The sequence below is a fragment of the Maylandia zebra genome, linkage group LG6 (assembly GCF_041146795.1).
Source record: "Maylandia zebra isolate NMK-2024a linkage group LG6, Mzebra_GT3a, whole genome shotgun sequence".
NCBI classification, from domain to species: domain Eukaryota; kingdom Metazoa; phylum Chordata; class Actinopteri; order Cichliformes; family Cichlidae; genus Maylandia; species Maylandia zebra.
Window position 1 is genome coordinate 35,598,144 of NC_135172.1, and position 21,265 is coordinate 35,619,408.

General features: G+C 38.4%; 3 protein-coding genes across 7 annotated transcripts; 2 read left to right on the plus strand and 1 right to left on the minus strand.

The window, feature by feature from the left end:
- Positions 1-32: 32 nt before the first annotated feature.
- tk1 (thymidine kinase 1, soluble) lies at positions 33-3,636 on the minus strand. Its single transcript, XM_004538993.4, has 7 exons — positions 3,427-3,636; positions 3,256-3,287; positions 2,745-2,858; positions 2,081-2,174; positions 1,379-1,468; positions 981-1,100; positions 33-645 (listed from the first exon to the last, which is right to left on the minus strand). Exons 1-7 carry the CDS (start codon positions 3,496-3,498, stop codon positions 466-468), a joined length of 702 nt encoding a protein of 233 aa, XP_004539050.1. The 5' UTR covers positions 3,499-3,636; the 3' UTR covers positions 33-465.
- A 434-nt stretch (positions 3,637-4,070) lies between these two features.
- afmid (arylformamidase) lies at positions 4,071-10,715 on the plus strand. Its single transcript, XM_004538992.4, has 11 exons — positions 4,071-4,346; positions 5,449-5,539; positions 6,230-6,334; positions 6,424-6,472; positions 6,557-6,642; positions 6,753-6,825; positions 7,043-7,140; positions 7,262-7,340; positions 8,806-8,941; positions 9,426-9,530; positions 9,861-10,715. The coding sequence occupies exons 1-11, from the start codon at positions 4,320-4,322 to the stop codon at positions 9,888-9,890; spliced, it is 879 nt and encodes a 292-aa protein (XP_004539049.1). The 5' UTR covers positions 4,071-4,319; the 3' UTR covers positions 9,891-10,715.
- A 979-nt stretch (positions 10,716-11,694) lies between these two features.
- Positions 11,695-21,235, plus strand: cant1b (calcium activated nucleotidase 1b). 5 transcript variants are annotated; one of them, XM_004538989.6, is made up of 6 exons: positions 11,695-11,863; positions 12,174-12,211; positions 15,971-16,558; positions 16,643-16,783; positions 17,579-17,782; positions 18,878-21,235. In XM_004538989.6, exons 1-6 carry the CDS (start codon positions 11,826-11,828, stop codon positions 19,246-19,248), a joined length of 1,380 nt encoding a protein of 459 aa, XP_004539046.3. In that variant the 5' UTR covers positions 11,695-11,825; the 3' UTR covers positions 19,249-21,235. The 5 variants fall into 5 exon arrangements, with proteins under 5 accessions (XP_004539046.3, XP_004539048.3, XP_076741257.1 ...); XM_076885142.1 differs by lacking the exon at positions 11,695-11,863 and adding an exon at positions 11,949-12,001; XM_004538991.6 differs by lacking the exon at positions 12,174-12,211 and having other exon boundaries at positions 11,710-11,863.
- Positions 21,236-21,265: the final 30 nt, after the last annotated feature.

A 21,265-nucleotide genomic window follows, 5' to 3' on the forward strand; every position in this document is an offset into this window, starting at 1 on the left:
TCTTAAAAGTAAAGAATTCCACAGAAATGGCAAAGAGTTTAACCACACATTTTACTTACAATATATAGTAAAACGTTGAGTCTGTGTTTCCATTGAGTATGGCCTTGTGAATGTCAGTACATTTGTTAAACACCTTACATTTACTAATGCTACAGTTCAAGATGTCAAAAGCAACCTAAACTAATGTTACAGATATCACCAAAACACTGAATTCTGTGACAGCAGGTTGTTTACTTAGATTCAAGGTTATTAAGTGCATCAAGTAAATAATATATATATATATATCTATCAAATAGACACCAAATACAAACCAAATAATCTGATTTGATCATATTCTTTAGCAGACATACAAATAATTAAAGATTCAGTTATTTCAAATAAAAACCCATTTACTCTGCAATCTGCTCACACACACACACACACGATTAAATGTCTGAACTTGTACACCAAGTCTTTGTTTTGTCTTCAGAGGTGTAGAGAGGAGAAGAGCTTCCTGGGAACACCGCTGTCCACGAGTTTTCCTATGAGGGCATTTTGTGGAGTTTCGTTCCTGAAGGGAGAACTGTTCTCTTTGTCAACCATCAGACCTCCGTAACACTTTCTGCACACCGCCTGATATTTGTCTGCTCCACCAATCACTTCCACCTATGACACAGACAAGACTTTATAAGTATACAACAGATTTATTGCAGACTCTCCATCTCCAACTCTAAAGCACTGGAGAAAATACAGGAAATGGTGAGAAAAATTCTCATTTTATATCACTGGATTTTCTATGGCATATTTTCATTCGTTTGAAGTCATCAGCATCATGCTCATCAAAGATCGGTTAGTTCCAGTTAAATCCAGAATCACTAATTAAATATAAGTGAACACTTCTTTTATGTTTTTAATATATTTACTGCATACAGACACTAAGTCTGTCTCATCACCACCCTTTGAAGAGTTCTTTTATCACAGCCTCAGTTATGCCTCCTCACCTCCTTTTCAGCTCCTATCCTCTTGGTGTAGGCAGCTTCTTTGAAACACTGCATGCAGACAGCGTGGAGCTTCACTACACTCTCCGCCAGAGGAACAAGGTTCAGGATGTTTCCAAACGCCTACAAGAATGTGCAGGACAGCAGAAAAGCACAGTCAATATCACTGAATGAACAGAGGTATAATTGCATTACAAGAAAAGAATAGACAATGTAGTGTGGAATAATGAGCGCATTGAGCCGTCTGCATCAGTTCTGCTCCTGCAGATTGTTCAGCATTTCCTTAAAAATGTTCATCGTCTGGGACATTTTGTTACCCCTTTTTCCCAGAGCGGTGCTTGGTGTTGCCCTGCAGCAGCCACAGTCTACCTGTATCACACCGATATGTGGACACTACTCACCTTTCTCTGGAAGGTTCCATCTAAGGCAGCTACAATGATTGTCTTCCCCAAATTAGCCATCTCCTCACAAAACTCCACAGCATCTGGGAACTGCAACATGAAGGAAGCAGAGAGTATTTAATGAAGGTCTCTATGCAAGTAAAGACCTATTAAATCAAATAATTTTTTTAAGCACTGGTCATTCAGGCTAGTGCAACTAGCAACCTCAGATGGCTGACAAAGTAACAAAACAAGATTCAGTGACGACCAATTTTAAATAAATTAAAAATAAGCTAAAATGTAAGTTTAGAATAGCCTAAGGGAGCACATCAAATGAAATTCAGAAATTACTTTAAATATTTTAAATCCAAAATTTTAAGAAAATGGATGAAAAAAGTAAAAATATATAAAAGAAATAACTAAAAACAAGGCTAGAGAAAATAAAATAAATTAATTAAAAAAAATAGCACAATGGCTATTAAAATTTTAAGAGTGTAAGAAACCAAAACAACAAAACTGAATAAACCCAATATATTAGTTAAAATGGAAAAATAAATAAAAACAAAGTAAATGTCTATCAAAATATCTAATAAAAAAAAAAAAAGAAGGACTTTATTTTAAAGTCAGAAAGGTAGCAGTATAGGATTTTTTTCAAAAAAGGAGAGAGAAAAAAACAAAAAACAATGGGGTAAATGTAAAATGTAAATATATAGATAGACTTACAAACTGTCCTTCATCGATTCCAATCACACAAGCTCGTAGTGCCAAAGGCCGCACATCCGTCAGACAATTTGCTGGTACAGCTTCCATTGTGCTTCTAAAAGATGTACCAGAGAGAAGGAACTTAACTTCAGACAGATGATGTGCAGTCATTGCATTTGCTGTGACTGACCTGCTGAAATATTTACACAATCCATTTGCACACTAACTCCTCCACAGGAAAATGCACATCTGAGAAGTCTCACCACTAGAGGTCAGCTGGTGCTAACGTGTCATAACTTGGATTAAGGTAAAAGGAAGCAGCAAACGCAGCTTCTCCTCCATTTTTATTAAAACTCACCTTTTAGAGAATTACTTAATTGCTGTATTTGTTTGATGTTCATTATTATATGAAGACAATCAGTGGGATTATGCTTTCAGGTGTTCTACCTCTGCTGTATAACAAAATTATTGTTAAGAACTAATGTGTCCAGAGAGAGCACTTCCAGCCTAAGGTGTACTTGTCGGAAAATTGCATGCAGCTGTGCACAAATTAAAAATGAACTACTAAGCAAGACTGCATTGGGCTAATGTCTCCTCTTCCTCCTATTATGAAAACCAGAGGGTATTTCTGTGGATATGAACAGCTCAGCTAAACAACAAAGTAAACAGAAAAAACGAGGCTTACTTGTCATGAGTGGCCATGCCCGTGTCGGAGTACCGTGTATCTTTGGCATATTTGATCACCAGGCAGTTGTACTGGGCTATCTGGAAACGGCGCACTCTTCTCATCAGTTCAGTGCTGCAGAATAAATAAAGTTTGCAAACATCAGTTAAAGCTGGATGTTTATTTTCTACATGGACATAAAACTATAGTGCAGACACTATACACGTAAGCGCGGTAACGAATGCTACATAACATGATTAGTATGAAAATAGTGCAAAAATCTGTGCACTGATCGTTAAAATGTACCATATGCTGTATTAATGTGTATCAACTGTACGCTGTACAGTAACATGAACTGTTTTTATGAATGGGAGCCGGATAAACAATGCAGAATTTGGCGGGAAGTTTTGATTTGGGCGGAAAATCTTCATATAGTTTGTTTTAACATAATTTTACACGTTGGGCACGTAAAAAACTGGCTAATTAACGGCTCTAAAAATGCTTTCTTTAGGTTTATAAGTGAATAACTCACCTTTTGCCTGAAAACATAGGTCCAAAAATTACCTGCAAACGACAACAAAGAGTCGACGTCAGGACGTGAAAGTCGGTTAGATAACAGTTTTTATCACCACAGGTATGCACCGTTTAAAGTTATTTATATTTTCTTAATTACCTGAGGGTAATTTTTGTTGTAGACACCTACCTGAATTTGTCCCCGGGCTTTCCTCGGTGAGTTTGGTAGGACTCTTGGGAAATCTACGCAGTCCATGTTCATTTAAAATACACAATAACTTAGTAATAAAAAAAATAACAGACAAAAAACCAGGTAATTACAACCGCTACTATCAACAAAACGATAACGTAGTCAGGACACAAGAAGTTGAATTTGCCGCGCCGGCAGTTGTCAGCGGATTTATCCACAGTTCCACCAATCAGCACAGAGTCACGTGATATAGTTTGAGCCAAACAGGCTCAACGGCTCATGTCTGCCACTATTGACCAATCAGAGCCAAGAGGGGTGTTTCGTTAGCCTAAAAAATGGAGGGCTAAAGAAAAGCTCTCTTTTTTAGGCTAAAAGCGCATATTTTCTTTAATAATTTACAGTTTTATGTTAATATTTGTAAAGTAAGACCCCTATGCGCTTACGTAAAATAATGTAAGTGATGTTTGTATGTTGAGTATAAATAATTGAATAATTTATAGTTTATGCTATTACTTGTCCTATGGCTCATTGTAGTGTAGGTTTATTCGACATTACATTAGTGTCACCTGCACTGTTTGTTAAGCTCTACTTCCTGCATAGCTGTGCTTTAGGTCACATGTTTGATCAAATCCCGGAACTAGATATAAATAAAGAAAATGTAGCTTTTAGCAACCGTTACTTCCCATTTTTGTAAAGTAAACAATACGGTTTTAAGCCTCTACCACTCCCTGTCTGACATTTCTGATCTATAAACGACCACGTCCACAATAGACATGGCTGATTTATTAACTTTTCTGAAATGAGGGTCAGTCTGAAGTTCAGTCCACAGTAGAGAGCACGTCTTCTGTATTCATCAGCCAGCGACGACTTTAAACACCACAGGAGAAAAAATAATGCACTGGACAGAGATGAAGAAAGACGTAAGAGCTTAATTTTTATGATTTTTTGTTTTTTCTGTGTTATTAGGATTAGTTCAGTCTTAATTCAGTGTGAAAACAAGTAGAGATCACCCACCCTGCACAGGATTGAGTTAGGAACCGTCTGCAAAATTACCTGGCTTACTGAAACAACAGACTTGGGCAGTAATATAAAACCTATAAGACATGTTTTTCTGCTATTATTTTTTTAATCTTCCGTGTAATGAGAAAATGGAGTGCGCAATTAAATCCCCCATAGAGGGCAAACACCCGGATATTGGTACTTTGGATTGTAAGATATGCTTTATTGATCCCTAAAGTTGGGAAATTACTGCGATATCGCAGCCAAAACTCAAACACAACCCACAACAACATAGTCTAATAAAAAAGAATAGAGCAATAAAAAATACAAAGTCACACAACAAAATAGTTTAATAAGGTAAAATATTCAAATAAAAAAAGAATTCTGTTAAATAGTGTAATAAAGACCGATAAAAAGTTTAAATAAACTACAACAAAAGAAATATACAGAAATTATATAAAAAGCTGAATATAATGTGATAAAGTGCCTCTATAAAGTTGGTGTGTCTGACATGTCTTTATATTCCCTGTAAAGCACTTTGTAATAGATTGCTGTCTTAAAAAGTGCTATATAAATACATTTTACTTCCTTACTAAAATAAATTTAACAAAGCAAAATAAAACAGAATAACACGTACACTACTATAGTTTGTAAAAGTAATTGTCAGATAACAATGCCCAATACACAGTCTAACTGTAGTGGACAGTTCCTGCAGTGTGCATTTTATAATATTTTTCAGTAGAATTTTTTTCCTTTCTTTTTTTTAGCAGCCCTGGTGTAATTTCACTCACCTATTTCACCTTCCAAATATTTTTTTAATGTTTTCGTCACAACTATATCACAGGACTCCCATTCTGATAGCAATAAAAAGAAGTTGGAGTAATATAAGCACCAAAGCAGCGGTGTAATTGCGGCAGCAGAAGGCGCTGTTCACCGTATTTACGTCGCTGGTCGCCGGCTGATGGTGGTTGGTGTCTGTTCTTTCATGGCCGCGCAGCTCTCATGAGTTTCTCTCTCTTGCAGGAGCTCGAGAGGCAGTATTCCCCCAGCAGGTGGTCCCCCAGGATGTCGGCCGACGACGTGATCAAAGCCCACGTGAAGGCTTTAAAGGAAGGTGGGTTTGTTGTGAACTGGATACACACGACTGTGAAACCCGGCTGTGGCGAACAGGCAGGGCAGCAGGAACACAGGTGTCGTGCCAAATGTCGGATACTCGGGGACATCTGTGTCCGGGTCGATTATTTGTGCCTTACTTTGAAGCTTTGACACGCATTCTGACAGAGAAGCTACAGTTTTTCATTGTGCAGCATTTATAAAAACACTCACAGTGCTTAATGACTTACTCTAAGACTTCCTCTTTAATCTGCCAGATTACAAGATCCTACACCTGTGCATATTACGCATAAAACTACGTATTTTGGATATTTAATGTAGTGTGAGTACTTTTTAAAAACAAAACCTCAGTGAATAAGTAATGCTAATAAGTCTCTCTGTCATCATACGTGTAGTTTTAAGGGCTATAAACATATTTGGGGCATTTTTTTTTTTTTAGATCTATAAGTCTTAAACCTGAGACCCTTTTCCTGATAGAAATCACCAGTTTTGCCTGTTTTCATTTTTGATAAATGTTTTTAATTTAAGTGGTAAAATCTTTTTCTTTAAACAGAAAACAGTCTACTGATATGAAAATACGCAGCATTGCTCAGAATGATTTCTAATTAATTTGTCAGCAGTAGACAAACATGCATTTGGTCTCTTTGTATCTGTAATCATGGCGTTGTACCTAATGCTGTCTGCTGTTCAGGTACGGAGCGAGCCCGTGGTATGGCTCAAACTTTACTCAATGTCCCATATGGGGAAGGAGATGGAGAGAAACTGGACGTCTATATACCCAACATCAACTCTCTGGGTACGGACATGCATCGTTGCCCCACACACTGTTATCCTCCAGGTACAGAGCTGGTATAGGATTAACAGGCCTCATCCTCTCTCTTTCAGATGTCCACCTTGTTGTTTACATACATGGAGGCTACTGGCAGTTTCTCAGGTCTGTGCTGTTGCTGGAATCTCTACATTTCTAACCATAATTCGATTTCTGGGTCATTCATTTTGGGTTTTTGTGGTCACACAGCAAAGAGGAGTCTGGGTTCATGGCTGTTCCGCTCATTGATAAAGGTGTAGTGGTGGTTGCAGTCGGTTACGACATTGCCCCCAAAGGTAGTCTTTCCATTTTTGACAGTATTGTTTCCGTTCTCTCAGGTGAAAAAGGATGATTTAAGAAGATGAACTGAAAAATGTCAGCTTCCTGTTGTGACCTTTCTTTTCAGGTAACATGGACCTGATGGTATCACAAGTTCGCAGGAGTATTGTGTCTGTCGTTCAGCAGTATTCTCACATCAGGTAGCATTGCTTGTTTTTTATATTTGGATTGGATTGTATTTCTTTATTTCTTTAGTTCTTTAAACCTGATGATGAAGAATGTGAAAGCTCATCATCGTCAGGCTTGAAGGATGTCATCTTAAAGCCTCCCAATCTAATGAAATTGTATTTGCAGCTGACTAAAATGTCACTGCCTCTGTTGTAAACGCACTGTGTGTCGTTCTGATGATTCACTCAGTGGTCTGTACCTGTGTGGCCACTCTGCTGGGGCACACCTGGCTGCAATGGTCCTCTCAACTGACTGGTCGCAGTACAGCATCACTCCCCAGATTAAAGGTGAAGGCTGTCAGTTGAAACGGGACATGTAATCAGTAATATAATAAGGCAGAAGTAATTCAGTATTAACAAAATAGGAGGTTAAAACATGATACATTTTTGTTTTCTGATTGTGTTTTAGGTGCTTTTCTTGTGAGTGGCATCTATGACCTCCTGCCCATCTTGTCCACCTACGTCAACGAGCCTTTGAAGATGACAGAGTAGGTGCCTCACTACACTACAGACTGCGGGATAGCTTGTTTAGTACAACTACATACACCATCCCTGTTGTGTTTGCAACTCACTTTTTACAGTTATCTGAGTTTAGAAACACCAATGTGGACATAGACTCTGTGCTTGGTAACAGTAGTTATACTTAAAGACGGCGGTTTTCAAAAAGTTAATATATTAATGAAAGCGACTGATGCAGGAATGCGGTATCATAGTATACTCGCAACTGAACATCTGTTGAAGCCCTGTCTTTTTGGTAGTCCAGCAGATGTATTCCCAGCAACATTGTCCATTCAAGGGGGAAATGATCCAAATCTAATTCTAAAAGTGAATAACTGGAAATTATTTTTTCCCTTTAATGTTGAAGTTACATTCTAGTTGGTTATTATACCAAAAACAGATCTAAGTTAATACGCCCTGATAAAGGCCAAATTCACCAGTTTTGCCCAATTTATTGTTTATTATGAGCGCTTAAGGCCTCAAAGCCCTTTAAAATTCGTTATTAACTAGTATCTTAATATTTACATATACAGATAAAGTAAGCTGGACTCTTATGAATAACAGGAAAATTATGGTGTTACAGTTTAACCTTTCAAAATTAGCTAGCAACCTACCTCTTAAGCTGTCCTACTTTACTACATGTGCTGCAGACATAATAAGAGTATGTTCTAGAGAACGTTCATATGATGTCTCAAAATTTTTATTTAACTTCTTTGTTGTCTTGTGTTTTATGTAATGGTTGTTATAGTTGTAAATAATCCTATCAGAAATTCCTGGATCCAGAGCCGGATCAGGATCAACTGTAAAACTGAGTCACTTGAAGTTTGGCTAAACCTCACTTCTGTTCTTAACGTTTTAGGAAAATTTCTTTCTAACACACAAACTAAACCAATCACTTAACCTTCTCAGCAGTGTTTAAAAACAGAGTGGGTGTAGTTAGAAATAAGTTACCAGACCTAGCCTGCTTCTCTTCTTGAGGCTACATTAATTGGTGCTAACACACCTGAATGTTTGGAGATTGCCTTGGAAGCTTAGTGGTGTAATCCCATTGTTTACAAACTGAAGTTGGGTTTAAAAAGTAATTAGACTTTCACAACTTGTTAACACTTTATGCAATTTCCCAATTTAATTATCGTACTTTCTCAAACTTGGTAGCTGAGGTTGGTTGATGTGCACATTTATCTTCCATCTCAATGTGTAAATCTAAAAAGTCCTTAAACTCATTTGTCATTGTCCAAATTAGTTTAAGGACTCCTGCAGTAATCCATTTGCATTTGGCTCTAAGTGCCAGTCCGTGTGACGTAAAGAGCATTGTGTGAACGAATGTCGTGATGCTCAACACAAAGGAGAAACTGTGCGTGTAAATGTCCTGGTGTTCATCCGTGTGTCCTCCGTTGGCCTGTGGTGCCAGTCAGTGCCTCATTCCTCTGTCTCGTGGGTGTCTACTGTTTGCAGGGAGGTGGCAGTTAGGAACAGCCCCAGCAAGCTGGTCCCTCAGCTCAAACTCTCCTCCTGCAGCTGTCAGATTGTTGTGGCTGTTGCTGAGAACGACTCGCCAGAGTTTCGCAAGCAGTCTGAGGAATTTTACAAAGTCAGTACCCGTGTCTGAGAACAGATGCAGTTAATGATCGGTGTATAAGAATAATTCAAGATAAATGATTTAGCCTTTAAAACTCTGATGCTTTGTTATGCCTTTTCTTTGCTCCACTGCTTGTTTTGTCCAATTTTCAATTAGAGCTCGTATTCAATTTGCAATACAAGAAAAGCTCCCAAAAATCTAAATTCAAGCTAGGAAATGCTTGTCATTGTTCTTATAAACAACATTTAGTGCATTCCTAAAATATTCTGTTAAATCATCTCCTGGCCTTGTGGTGATTTGGTGTCTCCACCCAACAAGCAACAGTCTTTTAAGATGTAAATCACAAGCAATATGACCTGACTCGGAAACATGGGGTCAGGCTTTTTCGTGTGTCTTTTGTTGGTGGAAACATCAATATACTTTCTAAATATGTTGTTATGCAAATCTGATATTTCCTCTGCTCTTTTTCTTGCTACCTCTTGTATTTCCTTTTAAGACTTTGGAGGCGTCAGGGCTGAATGTCACCATGGAGGATGTGGCGAATACAGATCACTTCAGTATTATTGAGAAGCTGGTTGACGGAGAGTATCACCTAACAAAGGTAAATATGCAAACAAAACCAAAGTTATTGAAAATTATTATGAATGTCAGTGCTTTTTTTTTTTTTTTTTTAACCACTCACCCTGTCTTTCAAAGCTTTATGAGATCAATATACTGTATTAACTTATAGCCTACGGTAGTCAAATTTCACCTCCTAACATTCAGCCGCTCTTTTACTAAAAAGACTAAAAGTTTACAAGTCAAAAAAGTATCTCTGTAGATTATCTTTTCATCAAATGTTCAACAAATGTAGTTGTTTTTAACCTAATTTCTGCACATGTTTATGGACTATACGTTTTGTCATCATCTTAATTTCCTGGTTTCTTTGTAGCTTCTCCTGAAGATGATGGGGAAGAGCTGAGGTGTTTTATCCATCATCTAATATCAACATACCTCGGTATCAATGAACACCTCTGAACAGAGCCATCATGCAGCAACACTGACTAAAATATGCATTGTTTCAGATTTGTACTCTGGTAAATCTACATTTTGTGTCCATTTGGATCCTTTGTCAGTGAGGTGCTGTGGATTGTTTTGATGTCTAGTTTCACTGTTTATGACCTTGTTCACTGTAGTTACTGCTTCTTTTTTTCTTTTTAAGGCCTAAGCTTTGTATGTTTCAGCCACCATGCTATGAAATTGTGTGCCTAAAACTAAGTCACATAAAAATGGCAATGGTACTAAAACTATAATTTTAGATTCAGTTTGCACAATAGCTGTTAAGTAATCTCTTAAAATGTTTGTCCTGTCTCGTACCTTGCAAAGTCTATTGTTAGTTTTGGTATATTTCTGTGTTTGTGTGTGGGTGGGTCTGTCTGGTTTGTGAATTGTATTTTTTGGGGGGGGACAACAATAGGAGCTTATGTCAACAATAATGAAACCGAATGTAGCTTTTTATTATAACTTCCACAATGCTTATATGTCACCCAGGGAACTTTAATATGTTGTTGCTGATAAGGAAAATAATGTGTCTTTGCACTTTTTATTTGATTATAATCTAGTTCAAGAATCTGAATATTCAGGCGTTATTTTAAATTGCAGATACAACAAAACTGAAACTGATGCACATCACTACTTATGGCCATTACTCTAACATCTGACAAAACTGTTTACATGACTATGTACACTGTGTTCTGTTTATCGTTACTTATAAAGAGAACAATCAGTAAATGTTTATATTTGAGAAGCGTCAAGTCAAATTTATCTTTGTTTATTGTTTTCTTGTTTAGGAAATGATTTAAACTTGGATACAAGTGTGCAAAGGTAGTGAGGGACTCTAAATCCATTACTGTACTTAGAAAACAACAATTACATATTTGTGCAGTATAACTAATGAAATATTCTATTTTAAAATATTACAGATACTTCATTTATATTGAAAACTATAAATGGCAACTAATCAGTGATGTTTTATTGTTCTAAAGGCAGTTCCAGCAGCAGTTTTACTGTACAGTTTGGCCCATAAGTTTTTGGATAGTGATAGATTTTAACTCAAGCGGTGATTGAAGTGCAGACTTTCAGCTTTAATTCAAGGGCTTTAACAAAAGTGTTTAAGGATTACAGCAATTGTTTTTCGCATAGCTGCTCATTTTCAGAGGCTTAAAAGAAAATGGATCAACTAGAGTAAGTCACAATATTAGGACTGTTTTGACCCTTGGATGAAAACCCTTCGCAGTGTTGTACAGCCTGAAGTCATGGACATCACCAAATGCTGTTTTTCCTCCCTTGAAATGCTCTGCCTATATATATTTTTTGAAACAGTCAGTGTAATACTTTTTGTGTGTTGTTGCAAACCTAACTTTAGGCTATAGAAAAAAACTTCACATTATAATGTAAATAATTCCACATATTGAGTACTAAAGTAATAAGGTAGTTTGATGCTAATTGATGCTAACTGTAAGTACCCCCTTAAAGTCTGGAAACCCCCTTGCTCTCTTTTAAATGACACAATCATGCCATAAATAAAAAATAAATACATACATAAAAAGTTAAAGTACATATTTTAAAATACAAATGTGTGTTGTTTTAACTGACGTAATAGTGTGGGTAATTGTGTACTCGGTTGGTTCAGGAGCGCTTTGTTTTGATCTTGAAGACTTTTAAAACGACGATAGTGACGATTACAGTGGTTATGATGACATTTCCCCTGTCAACTGGATATCAATAGTAAGTTAGTAGTCATGGTGATTACTGAGTCATAATTTGGATGTGCAGACGCCCAGTTTAGCTGCTCCGGAGTCTCGGAACAGGAGGAGCTAATCATCGAGAAACTTCCAACCGAACCGTCCCAACAAAGATGGACAGCCGGGCTGATTTACAGACTGTCTACACCAGGTGAGTCCTCAGAGTCTCAGCGAAGAACTCGACCTATTGAACCCTTGAAGCAGTTCACTGATTTTAAATCCGAGGAATAAATGTTGGTAGTAACGTTAAGATGCTAGCCGACGCTAGCTGCGTGGCTAACGGGAGCCGGTGCGTTTCTAACTCTCATAAAGTGTTTAGCCAACTCTTATGTGGCTACTTTAAATACGTTAAATCCTTTAGGTTTTCACAGTTTGAGGCTCCAGTCTACGGCTGTGCTTGTGTGAGAAAGTCGGGCAAAGTTTATAAACTGCCAGGAGGTGATTTGTTTGGTTTTTTACAGGTCGCCTTATCTCTGCTTTCGTGGCCGTGTGGACGCAGGTAGGCACAAAGCGACGGGGGGTGGGGGGTTGGTTATTCAACAGGCAACTAGTGAGAGATGCCTCACTTTATCTGGGACTTCAGCGTTTTTATTTTGTACTTATTTACACGTTTAAACAGTGTCCCACGTATTTACTAGCTTAGAGAGATGTGCTGATCTGTCCCAGTTGTTAAGATGATGAGCAGAAAGGAGAGCAGCTAAACTAGTCTTTACAGTAGAGAAGTGAACGCAGAGGTTTACAAAACTGTAATATAAGACCATAAAACAAACAGGATATATTGTATTTATCCCAAAAGTTGTGAAACTCTCAGATTTGTTATAGATGTTAAATAATGAACACAACTTAAACAGAATAGATTGAATAGCTCTAATAAGTAGATTGCGATAAAGGTCATTACAAATAAAAAGGCTATATTATCTATATCTTATACAAATCATTTAAAGTTAAAATATATAATAATATAATATTAAATGGTTATTAAACACGTAGTTCGGTGTAACAGTTTAAGAAGTAGAAATCACAATTAAATACAATGCAATATATTATTGATGCCAAACCTTTAATCTGCCCAGTTTGTGATATATCAAACTTAGAAATTAAACAAAATATAGGTATTAATAATTGTGCAGCTCATTTTGCTTGTTAAGTGATATCACAACAGAGATGTGTGTCCTCAGACTGTTGTAACTTTATGGTCCATCCCGTGGTAAATGGAACTGCATTGTTTCTAATGAGCACCAGGAAGCAACTCAGGTGAAAACGGCCCTCTGCCCCTATGCTCTGACCTCAGTCAACCCTTTTCCTTTCAGGTCATACTGAGTAAAACTCAAAGTCTGTTTTATATAATTATGGTCATTTTGAGAAACAGAAAGGAGGATTACCCAGGATATCGTCACTGGTTAAGGATTTGTCAATCAGAAGACATTGTATAACAGGAATTCACAATATGACCACAAACCAGTGGGTGATGACACTTTGACTCCACCCATCTTTCGTACCATTCATGGTTCCAAGCTCAGCTTTGTTTATTCAGCCTTAAATAAAATACGGAAGAAGTTGATGATTGGTAACTAGAGAAAAAATGATATTTTCCTTCATTTGCTCAGAAAGGTTTTATCTTGACCTTGAAAACAGGGTGTACTTCTTAGGTGATAGCTTTGTTAACACAGCTGAGAAATGACCAGGGTTTATTGGACGTTGAAAAGCAGTAAAAGTCAAGAAAATAAACTTTGTCATTCGACCACTTTATAAAACATGGTTACAACGTCCTTTACAGAACACAATAAAAAACAGATCAAAGTAGAAATGGAGTTTGCCAACCTTTGTGCCTACCTTTATTTGTCTTTCTTGGTTCCCTGTTGTTCATTAGTTTTGTTAAAAATGTAACCAATATATTGTTGGAAAGCAAAGCTTGGTCCTGATTCAAAGTGCTTCAGGATGACCTAAAGGTTCATTGAGCTTACTCATCTGTAATTGCTGACCAGGGCTCCTTTGTTCTCCTCAATTCATTATTGAAACTTTCTTGGCTCTGCAGGAAGGGGGAGAAATTTGAGATAGCCGACAAGGAGAGAAAAGGAGGAGACTCTGCGAGATCAGATATTCATGTTGAACGAGGGCTGGCGGAAGGGGGGCAGGGAGTTTATTATGGGATGCGTGCAAAGGAGAAGAAACATGACAGTCGTGGCGTGTTCAGGAGTGAAGAGGCGAGGCAAGGGTGAATAATTGAACTCTTCATACAGCGTACAGTGAGGCTGTGTCTGGCTCTCCAGGGATGTGAATTACGGGCCGTATATTCAGTAGCAACAATGAAGGGTTTGTTTCATAGCCAAGTGCTTGCTAATTTGACATGTGTGTATTTGTGTATGTGGTTTGGAGAGCATGTTAATCGGGAAGTCTGAACTTGTCTAGAGAACTGTTCAAGAGGCAGTTCTCTGGAAAAACTGTGGTGGGAGATTATGTGAAGTATTGCAATAACACGAAACAGGATGTTGCCAAGTCTTTTCTGGTTTGCTTTTTTACACAAATTTTCAGATGCGAGTCTTTCGAAGCATAGGCTTGTTTCCTGTTTAATGTCGTTGCTCTTTAACAGAGAGAGACAGAGTTTTATTGATGCTGATATAATTTGACTATAATTTAGTTTTATTTAGTTCTGCTATTAGTGTTTAATTTATAGCTGTAGTAATGTTCACTGTTTAGGATTAAGTTCTGCGGGATTGCAAGTTGTTGTATAGCAAATAAAGTGAGGTAATCTTTTAAGATGTATGCTAAATATATTTTTTATAGTTATGATAACGGCACATTATAATACTTTATTAAGAGCTCAATCTGTTTTAGTGGTGCAGCTTTTTTTACTGTGCCGGTTTATCGAGGGTCACCTTGGCACCCTTTGCTTTTACAAAACAAACACACTTCTTGTGTTTCAGGCAACTTACTCACTATTTGTGAAACGCGCAAGTACCCATTTTTAACTGAGTAGACTGTGGTTTGTTAAAACAGTCACTACTGTTGAACTCAACGTTTATTGAGCATGCTGTTTAACTTTTGTCTTGGTGTCAAGCTTTAATACATTCATTCACTTAATGTACTACCAGCAGAAGATGACAAACTGATACAACCACACCTCTACGCATCATAAAAACATGTTTACCAGGATAATTTTGTGTCACAGAGTAACTAAAAAATTGTGTTATCAGGAACTGAGCATCCCAGCCTTGCTTGTAACTGGATGACATTGCATTTTTCTTGTAATCTGATGAGCTTTTCTCTGAAACCACAGAGGGACAGTGCTTAATTGCTTAGTGTAGTACATCCTGTACCGCCACCCAGATCCTAGCACATCTCCTGATGTGATATATGTTGCTGAATCGTATTTGCATACAAAACGTTAACTTATAGCCTGCAAGTCCCTTTATTCTGCACCCTCCTGTTCTGTCCTGTTCCTGTTCTGGTTGAGAGTAACAAAAGAAACATGAGGTTCACATTTTGGGGGGGGGAGTTAAATTGCACAAAGGCTTCCTGTATATAGTCTGATAAATCTGCCCTGTTGTTTTATGTTGCCTCTGTTTTATGTTACTATTAAACTGATTGTTTAAAGTCTTAAATGTCTAACCAGGGATGGCAGCTCCACATGGTTAAACATTGTTGTCACATAGCTCATATGCACCAATAATATTTACCAGTGCTTTCATTTTTAAATAAACTGATGAAATAAACGGAGCAAAGATCTGGTAACTGGCACCCCCTCCATTCAGAGGAAGTAGGATGGGTCAGCTACCTCCTCGGTTTTCTGCCTGAACAGCACAACAAAGACCTGCTGTGAATACAGAACAATAGGAACAAGAGCCCAGTTTTCCTTCTGGTCATCCTCTGCCCTTTGTTCATTCTTTCTATATATTTCAAGTTTTAGTCATTTTTCTACTCAAAATTGAAAGTTGAAAATTTGATTATCAGCTTTCATTTTTTTACAGTATCTCTTAATGCACATGAAATGTTTGACGTGATATGTGTCGATATCATTTGTTTATTGTTTCCATTGTTAGAAAGGGAGAGCTCATCATCATCATCAGTTTCTGTTTTGAACATCAAAACGCAGTTACACAAATATTCAGTAAAGCTTGGTTTGAGCAGTTTGATGTAGGAACCGTTTTCTTTTCCAAGCACTTTGTTCTTTGTCAGATTTTGACTTTTTATATTTCATTTTTTAATGTATCCTCCATCATGCCCCTCTGCTGATAATCCTCTTTGTGTTCATTTCCAGGCCATAATCACCCCCAGACCACAGACAGTAAGGATGAAAAGGATACTTCAATGACCTCCTTTGGCATGGCTGCGCGAGGCCTCCCTTTGGCCTTAGCATCCATGACTCAAACTGCTACCTCCGACACGCGCTTCCACCCAAAATGGCGAGCGATTGCCGTGGCGACCCTGTTCGCTTTAGTGCTCATGTTATATTTGCACCGGACCGTAGAGGACTGGGAGCGTCCAACCAAAGGTTACTACCGGAACAGGGTTCACAGCTTTCAAATGCTCGATGAGGGTGAAGATGACTTATTCAGGGACACCAATAGACAAATTGCACGAAAACTCGGCCGCCAGCAGAGGAGGGAAAAACCGTACAATCACACATATCCTTTGAGTCCACCTGAGAAGACGCTGCACGGCACCCGTTACCGCATAGGAGTGATTGCAGACTTGGACAAAGCGTCACAGAGCTCAAAGGATCAGACGTGGTTCAGCTACATGAAAAGAGGTCACCTGACTGTTTCAGCCTCCGGCGACAGACTGGAAGTGGAATGGGATGCGGAGACGGTCACCCTGGAGAGTCATCTGGCTGAGAAAGGACGAGGTACGTGAACTCAGTGAAGGAACTCAGATTTATAGTTGCATCTAAATATAGTTTTTGTGCTTACATGTGTTAACTCCTCTGCAGGTATGGAGCTATCTGAGCTGGTAGCATTCAATGGTCACCTGTATACTGTGGACGACCGTACAGGTGTGGTGTACAGGATTGAGGGCAACCAGGCAGTTCCTTGGGTTATATTACCTGATGGTGATGGCTCAGTCTCCAAAGGTGAGTCCTTTTCAAAACTCCTGAAGTCTCAACTCACAAACTCCACAGTGCTCTTCACACAGCTTCACACTGGGAGCATTTCAGAAGCAAATAGTTTATTCTCTGTTTTGTTTTTTTTTGTTTGTTTGTTTGTTTTATCTTTCTGCCATGTTCTGCACCTGCTCTGTGAAACTTGATCTGGCTTCTCTGAAAGATAAACCTGGTGTTGAAAAAATACACCAGGAAGTGTCCCTGCAGGGAGACTTCTGAAACGTGCCAGAATGCAGCGCTTTCAAATATAATCTATTACTGGGTTTATAGGGATCTTTGTGTCCAGAGGAGGAAAACAGTCTGAACAATATGCTGGTCTTAAACAACACAATATGGTTCTTAATGAAATAAAGACAGATAACAGCAGCTGTGGATATGCTAAGGTGGACTAAAGATGGCCAATTAAGTTGGTAAATTAAAAACACAACACGGACTCCAAAACTTCAGGGATCATTTCAGGGAACAGTCACCCTGTTGAGACTATTCAAACCAGTTTATAATGCAATAGAGAGACTGCTGTAATGAGACTTGTGATGCACTCTCCATTGGATGTTAATGGTCCATTTATTTAGCAATAATTCAGCGTACCACTGCTCATGTAAATCCACTATTAGGCAATAAATTAAATATGATAAAACTAAACCACTGCATGGTAGTCCACTTGGTTAGTCAAACACCGGCGCTGTCAAAACCGTTTTTCTTTGTTCATTTGAAAATAAACAACCAAAAATGTCTCACTCGTGTGTCTTTTGTTTGCTTGTGCAGGTTTCAAGGCAGAGTGGCTTGCAGTAAAGGATGAGCACCTGTTTGTTGGAGGTCTGGGGAAGGAATGGACGACGACTTCTGGGGACGTCATCAACAACAATCCCGAGTGGGTAAAAGTTGTTGGTGTCAGTGGGGAGGTGGAGCATCAAAACTGGGTGCCGCACTACAACGCCCTACGGAGTGCAACGGGGATCAAACCACCAGGTACTGTTGGGTGTGTTTTTGGGGGTTTTTTTGTTTTGTTTTGTTCTTCAGTACAGTCTGAATTAGTAATCAGGCTTTATTTCTATTTATTATTAAACTTCTTGAAGACCAACTTATAACCTATAAATTTTGTTAAATGCTTATGTTATATTTGCCTATTTAATTAAAACAAAGATCACTGATTTACTGCTTTGAGGTTTTTTGTTTGTTTGTTTGTTTTTGTTAAATACAGATTTCATATCTTTTTTTAGGACTAGTATTTGCAGTTTTCTTCTGAAACTACAGTCAGACCAAAATCAAGCTGGCCCAGTTTTCCCTGTTAGTGTAGCGAAATGCAGACGGAGACAGGAAATGTTTTGTAATCCTCTCATGAGCCAGCATGGCTGCTATGATGACAACAGCAGTCCACAAAGTTGTACGTTACCAAAAAACCCAGCTTAATCCAACTTTTGGCTCTTTTTACCTTCTGTGCATCCAAAAACATTTGGTTTATGGGTTATTTAACAGAACAATAACACACGGGTAACAGTCAGCACTTGTTAAGTAAGAGGTCAACTACTTCTCTCTCACGAACTGGCTAAACATCAGAGAAAGTTGCACTTTTGTCCTCCCAACACTTTGTTTGTCTTCTGATGTAGTCAACTAGATATGCGAGCTAAGACTTCCTGTTCTGTGGGAATGTCATTGTTAACTGGAGGGGAAAAAAATTATACAAAGCTAAGTTGTCTTCAGACAATTGTGAGAGGGTTTCATTTCATTCCCCTTTTGCATTCCACATGGCTCTCACATGTGATTTAAAATAGAAACCAAAACCTGAATCCTTGTCGTGCCAATAATCCTGCCTCTTGCCCACAGCTACTGCTATACATTGGTTTATAGAGACTAAAGACTTTAAGCATAAATTGCGTTTGAATTCTGGTATAACTGGGCTTAATGGGAAGCTTGATAATGTATAAAAGCCAAATTCAGGCACAAAACAAAGAGCTTAAAAAATTATTGAAACCAAAATATTTGGGAAAGGACAAAACATTGTGAAATGTGGAAATTACCTCCAACTCCTTGCATTCATTTCTGTTACCTTTCCTTGCTCTCTAGGCTACCTTATCCACGAATCAGCAGCTTGGAGTGAGCGTCTCCAGCGGTGGTTCTTCCTCCCTCGCCGTGCCAGTCACGAGCGTTATGAAGAGACGGCAGATGAGCGGCGTGCCACCAACCTCCTCTTGTCCTGCCCTGCAGACATCCGCTCCATCAGCGTGCAGCGCGTCGGACCGCTCAACCTCACACGTGGCTTCTCCTCTTTTAAATTTGTCCCAGACACAGATGATCAAATCATCCTAGCCCTAAAATCAGAGGAGGATGCAGGCAAGATTGCCACCTACATCATAGCGTTTACACTAGACGGCCAGGTGCTGCTGCCTGAGACAAAGATAGGAGATGTAAAATATGAAGGGCTAGAGTTTATTTGAAAGAGGCAGTGCTGAATATGCAACGTTCCTGTGCAATATGATGTGACCAGATTCAGAGATTATATAACTACGATTATTGAGAGACACAAGAAAAGTTAAAAGGGAAACCCTGAAGCATAGCTGTGTGTCGCCAACCACAGACTGGCTGACTGATGCAGCCAAAAAACAAATGTTTTAAAGGCATTACTACTAAATTTAAGCACTGCTACATTGCCGTCTAAACTTCCTGGTTTGACACTACTGAGTCTGTTAAACACCAGATAAGATGTAGATCTCTTTTCCTGCAGCCGAACTCTGCTGGTCAGACACTCAGGGAAATGAGATGAAGGAGCATTTAAAAAAAAAAAAAAGTTAATGTTCTTACATTACTTGAAATATTTAAGGTCACTTGTTGCTTTGGATTTTATTTATCCTTTTGGATACACTGAGGTTTTGTCATAATAGAAACGGAACAGGCCCAAACATGTTCACTTGTTTTATTTCGGCTGTTCTGTAAATGATAAGTTATGCTACGTAAGTCTAGAGGGGTGTACTATGCAGCAAAATTAAGCAGGTAGTGAGATATGTTGAGTTTGGAGTCAAAGTTTTCAGTGCCACAAAGGTGACTTCTCTTTTACTTTCGTTTGAGATCATTATGCTGAATGTAATCTGGGTTTTACAGACCAGCATGCTTTACTCACTTGTTCTCTCATGACATGAGTGACACGTTCCCGTCTGAGGGGATACATTTTTATATAGAACCTGTTCAGGTACTACTGAACAACAGTGCAGTAAAGTTACTGTGGCACAAACTGTGTCAACTTAGTGATGCAGAAAATGCATAAATAGGTGTTTTTCTTTGGTCTTACTTTGTTACTAAGTCTAGTTTACACTGTCAGTATGACATCCTGATAGAAGACCAGAGAATTGATTAGTCTGTAATTATTAAAAAGAATATTCACTTAAGAAAATCAAATATTCACTTTAATTCGGTCCAAAGACTGAGTGACCCATATCGTCTTTATTATGAGGAATTCTCAGACTCAAATGCAGTTTGAATGTTTAAATGGATCCCGTTTAAAAGCTGTAATACGCAGCTGTCATATTAGAAATAAACCCCAGCATGAAGTTTGCACTGCATGGAAAAACGGCCTAATATTTTTTATGTTCTTCATATCACTTCATGACCCATTTCTGCTGATTGGCACTCCATCTGTTTATGTTGTGCAGAAGAGAGTCAAAGGACATCAAATGCCCCCCTTTCATGGGAGTGAGCACAGAGCCTGAAGCAAAAGGCCTAGGGCTGCTTTCACACAGTTTTCAGATTTTCCAGCAGGATGTCACTCTGATTTCTTTACTTCGTATCATTGTTACCGCTTTAGCTTTAGTAAACCTGTAGACTTATTGATTGTTTGGATTGAAATGTATAAGGCCTTTAATTATGTGGTCTAGTTACAAACAGGTGTACAGTTCTGTACACACACACTATAACCTCTTCTTTGATTTTCTGTTAGCCAATCAGAACACAACCAATGGATTCTTGGTTTCTTTTGGCTGGTTGGTGGTCAGGCTCTACGTCTTTTTTTTTTTTTTTTTTTTTACTTTGACCATGGTGCCAGCAAGAGATCTTGCACTCCAGATGTGCTTTGCTTACTGCTGCCCGAACCATTGAAAATAAAGGTTTTCAGATCACAGGGGTACTGTCCACATGTTCTGCGTGTAAGCTTGTCTGAGCGCGCGCGCACACGCACACACACACACACACACACACACACGTTAATTGTCACTGAAGGTTTTGTCAAACCAGCTTATGCAAAGAAAGCCTGGCTAAACCAAACTTGCTTCCTATTACACCCCTCAACTTAAATGTTGCCTCACATGTGTTGAGTAATTATGATAAGCTTCTCAAGCCAGAGAACATGAGAATCACCAGCTGTTTAATGTAACCATAATTAATCATTAATATATTCCCTGTATCCCCTGAAAAGATTAAAATTTCTTCTTTAAATGTTCGCGTGTGAATCGTGATTTTAAACAA

Coding starts and splice junctions, on each gene's coding strand:
- afmid (XM_004538992.4), top strand. CDS start 4,320: ATGCACTGGACAGAGATGAAGAAAGAC. Junction 4,347..5,448: donor GGACAGAGATGAAGAAAGAC/GTAAGAGCTTAA, acceptor TCTCTCTTGCAG/GAGCTCGAGAGGCAGTATTC. Junction 6,826..7,042: donor CAGCAGTATTCTCACATCAG/GTAGCATTGCTT, acceptor TGATTCACTCAG/TGGTCTGTACCTGTGTGGCC.
- tk1 (XM_004538993.4), bottom strand. CDS start 3,498: ATGAACATGGACTGCGTAGATTTCCCAAGAGTCCTACCAAACTCACCG. Junction 2,859..3,255: donor CCTATGTTTTCAGGCAAAAG/GTGAGTTATTCA, acceptor TTTATTCTGCAG/CACTGAACTGATGAGAAGAG. Junction 1,469..2,080: donor GAATCGATGAAGGACAGTTT/GTAAGTCTATCT, acceptor TTCATGTTGCAG/TTCCCAGATGCTGTGGAGTT.
- cant1b (XM_004538988.6), top strand. CDS start 13,816: ATGTTGAACGAGGGCTGGCGGAAGGGGGGCAGGGAGTTTATTATGGGA. Junction 16,784..17,578: donor TGATGGCTCAGTCTCCAAAG/GTGAGTCCTTTT, acceptor TTGCTTGTGCAG/GTTTCAAGGCAGAGTGGCTT. Junction 17,783..18,877: donor AACGGGGATCAAACCACCAG/GTACTGTTGGGT, acceptor CTTGCTCTCTAG/GCTACCTTATCCACGAATCA.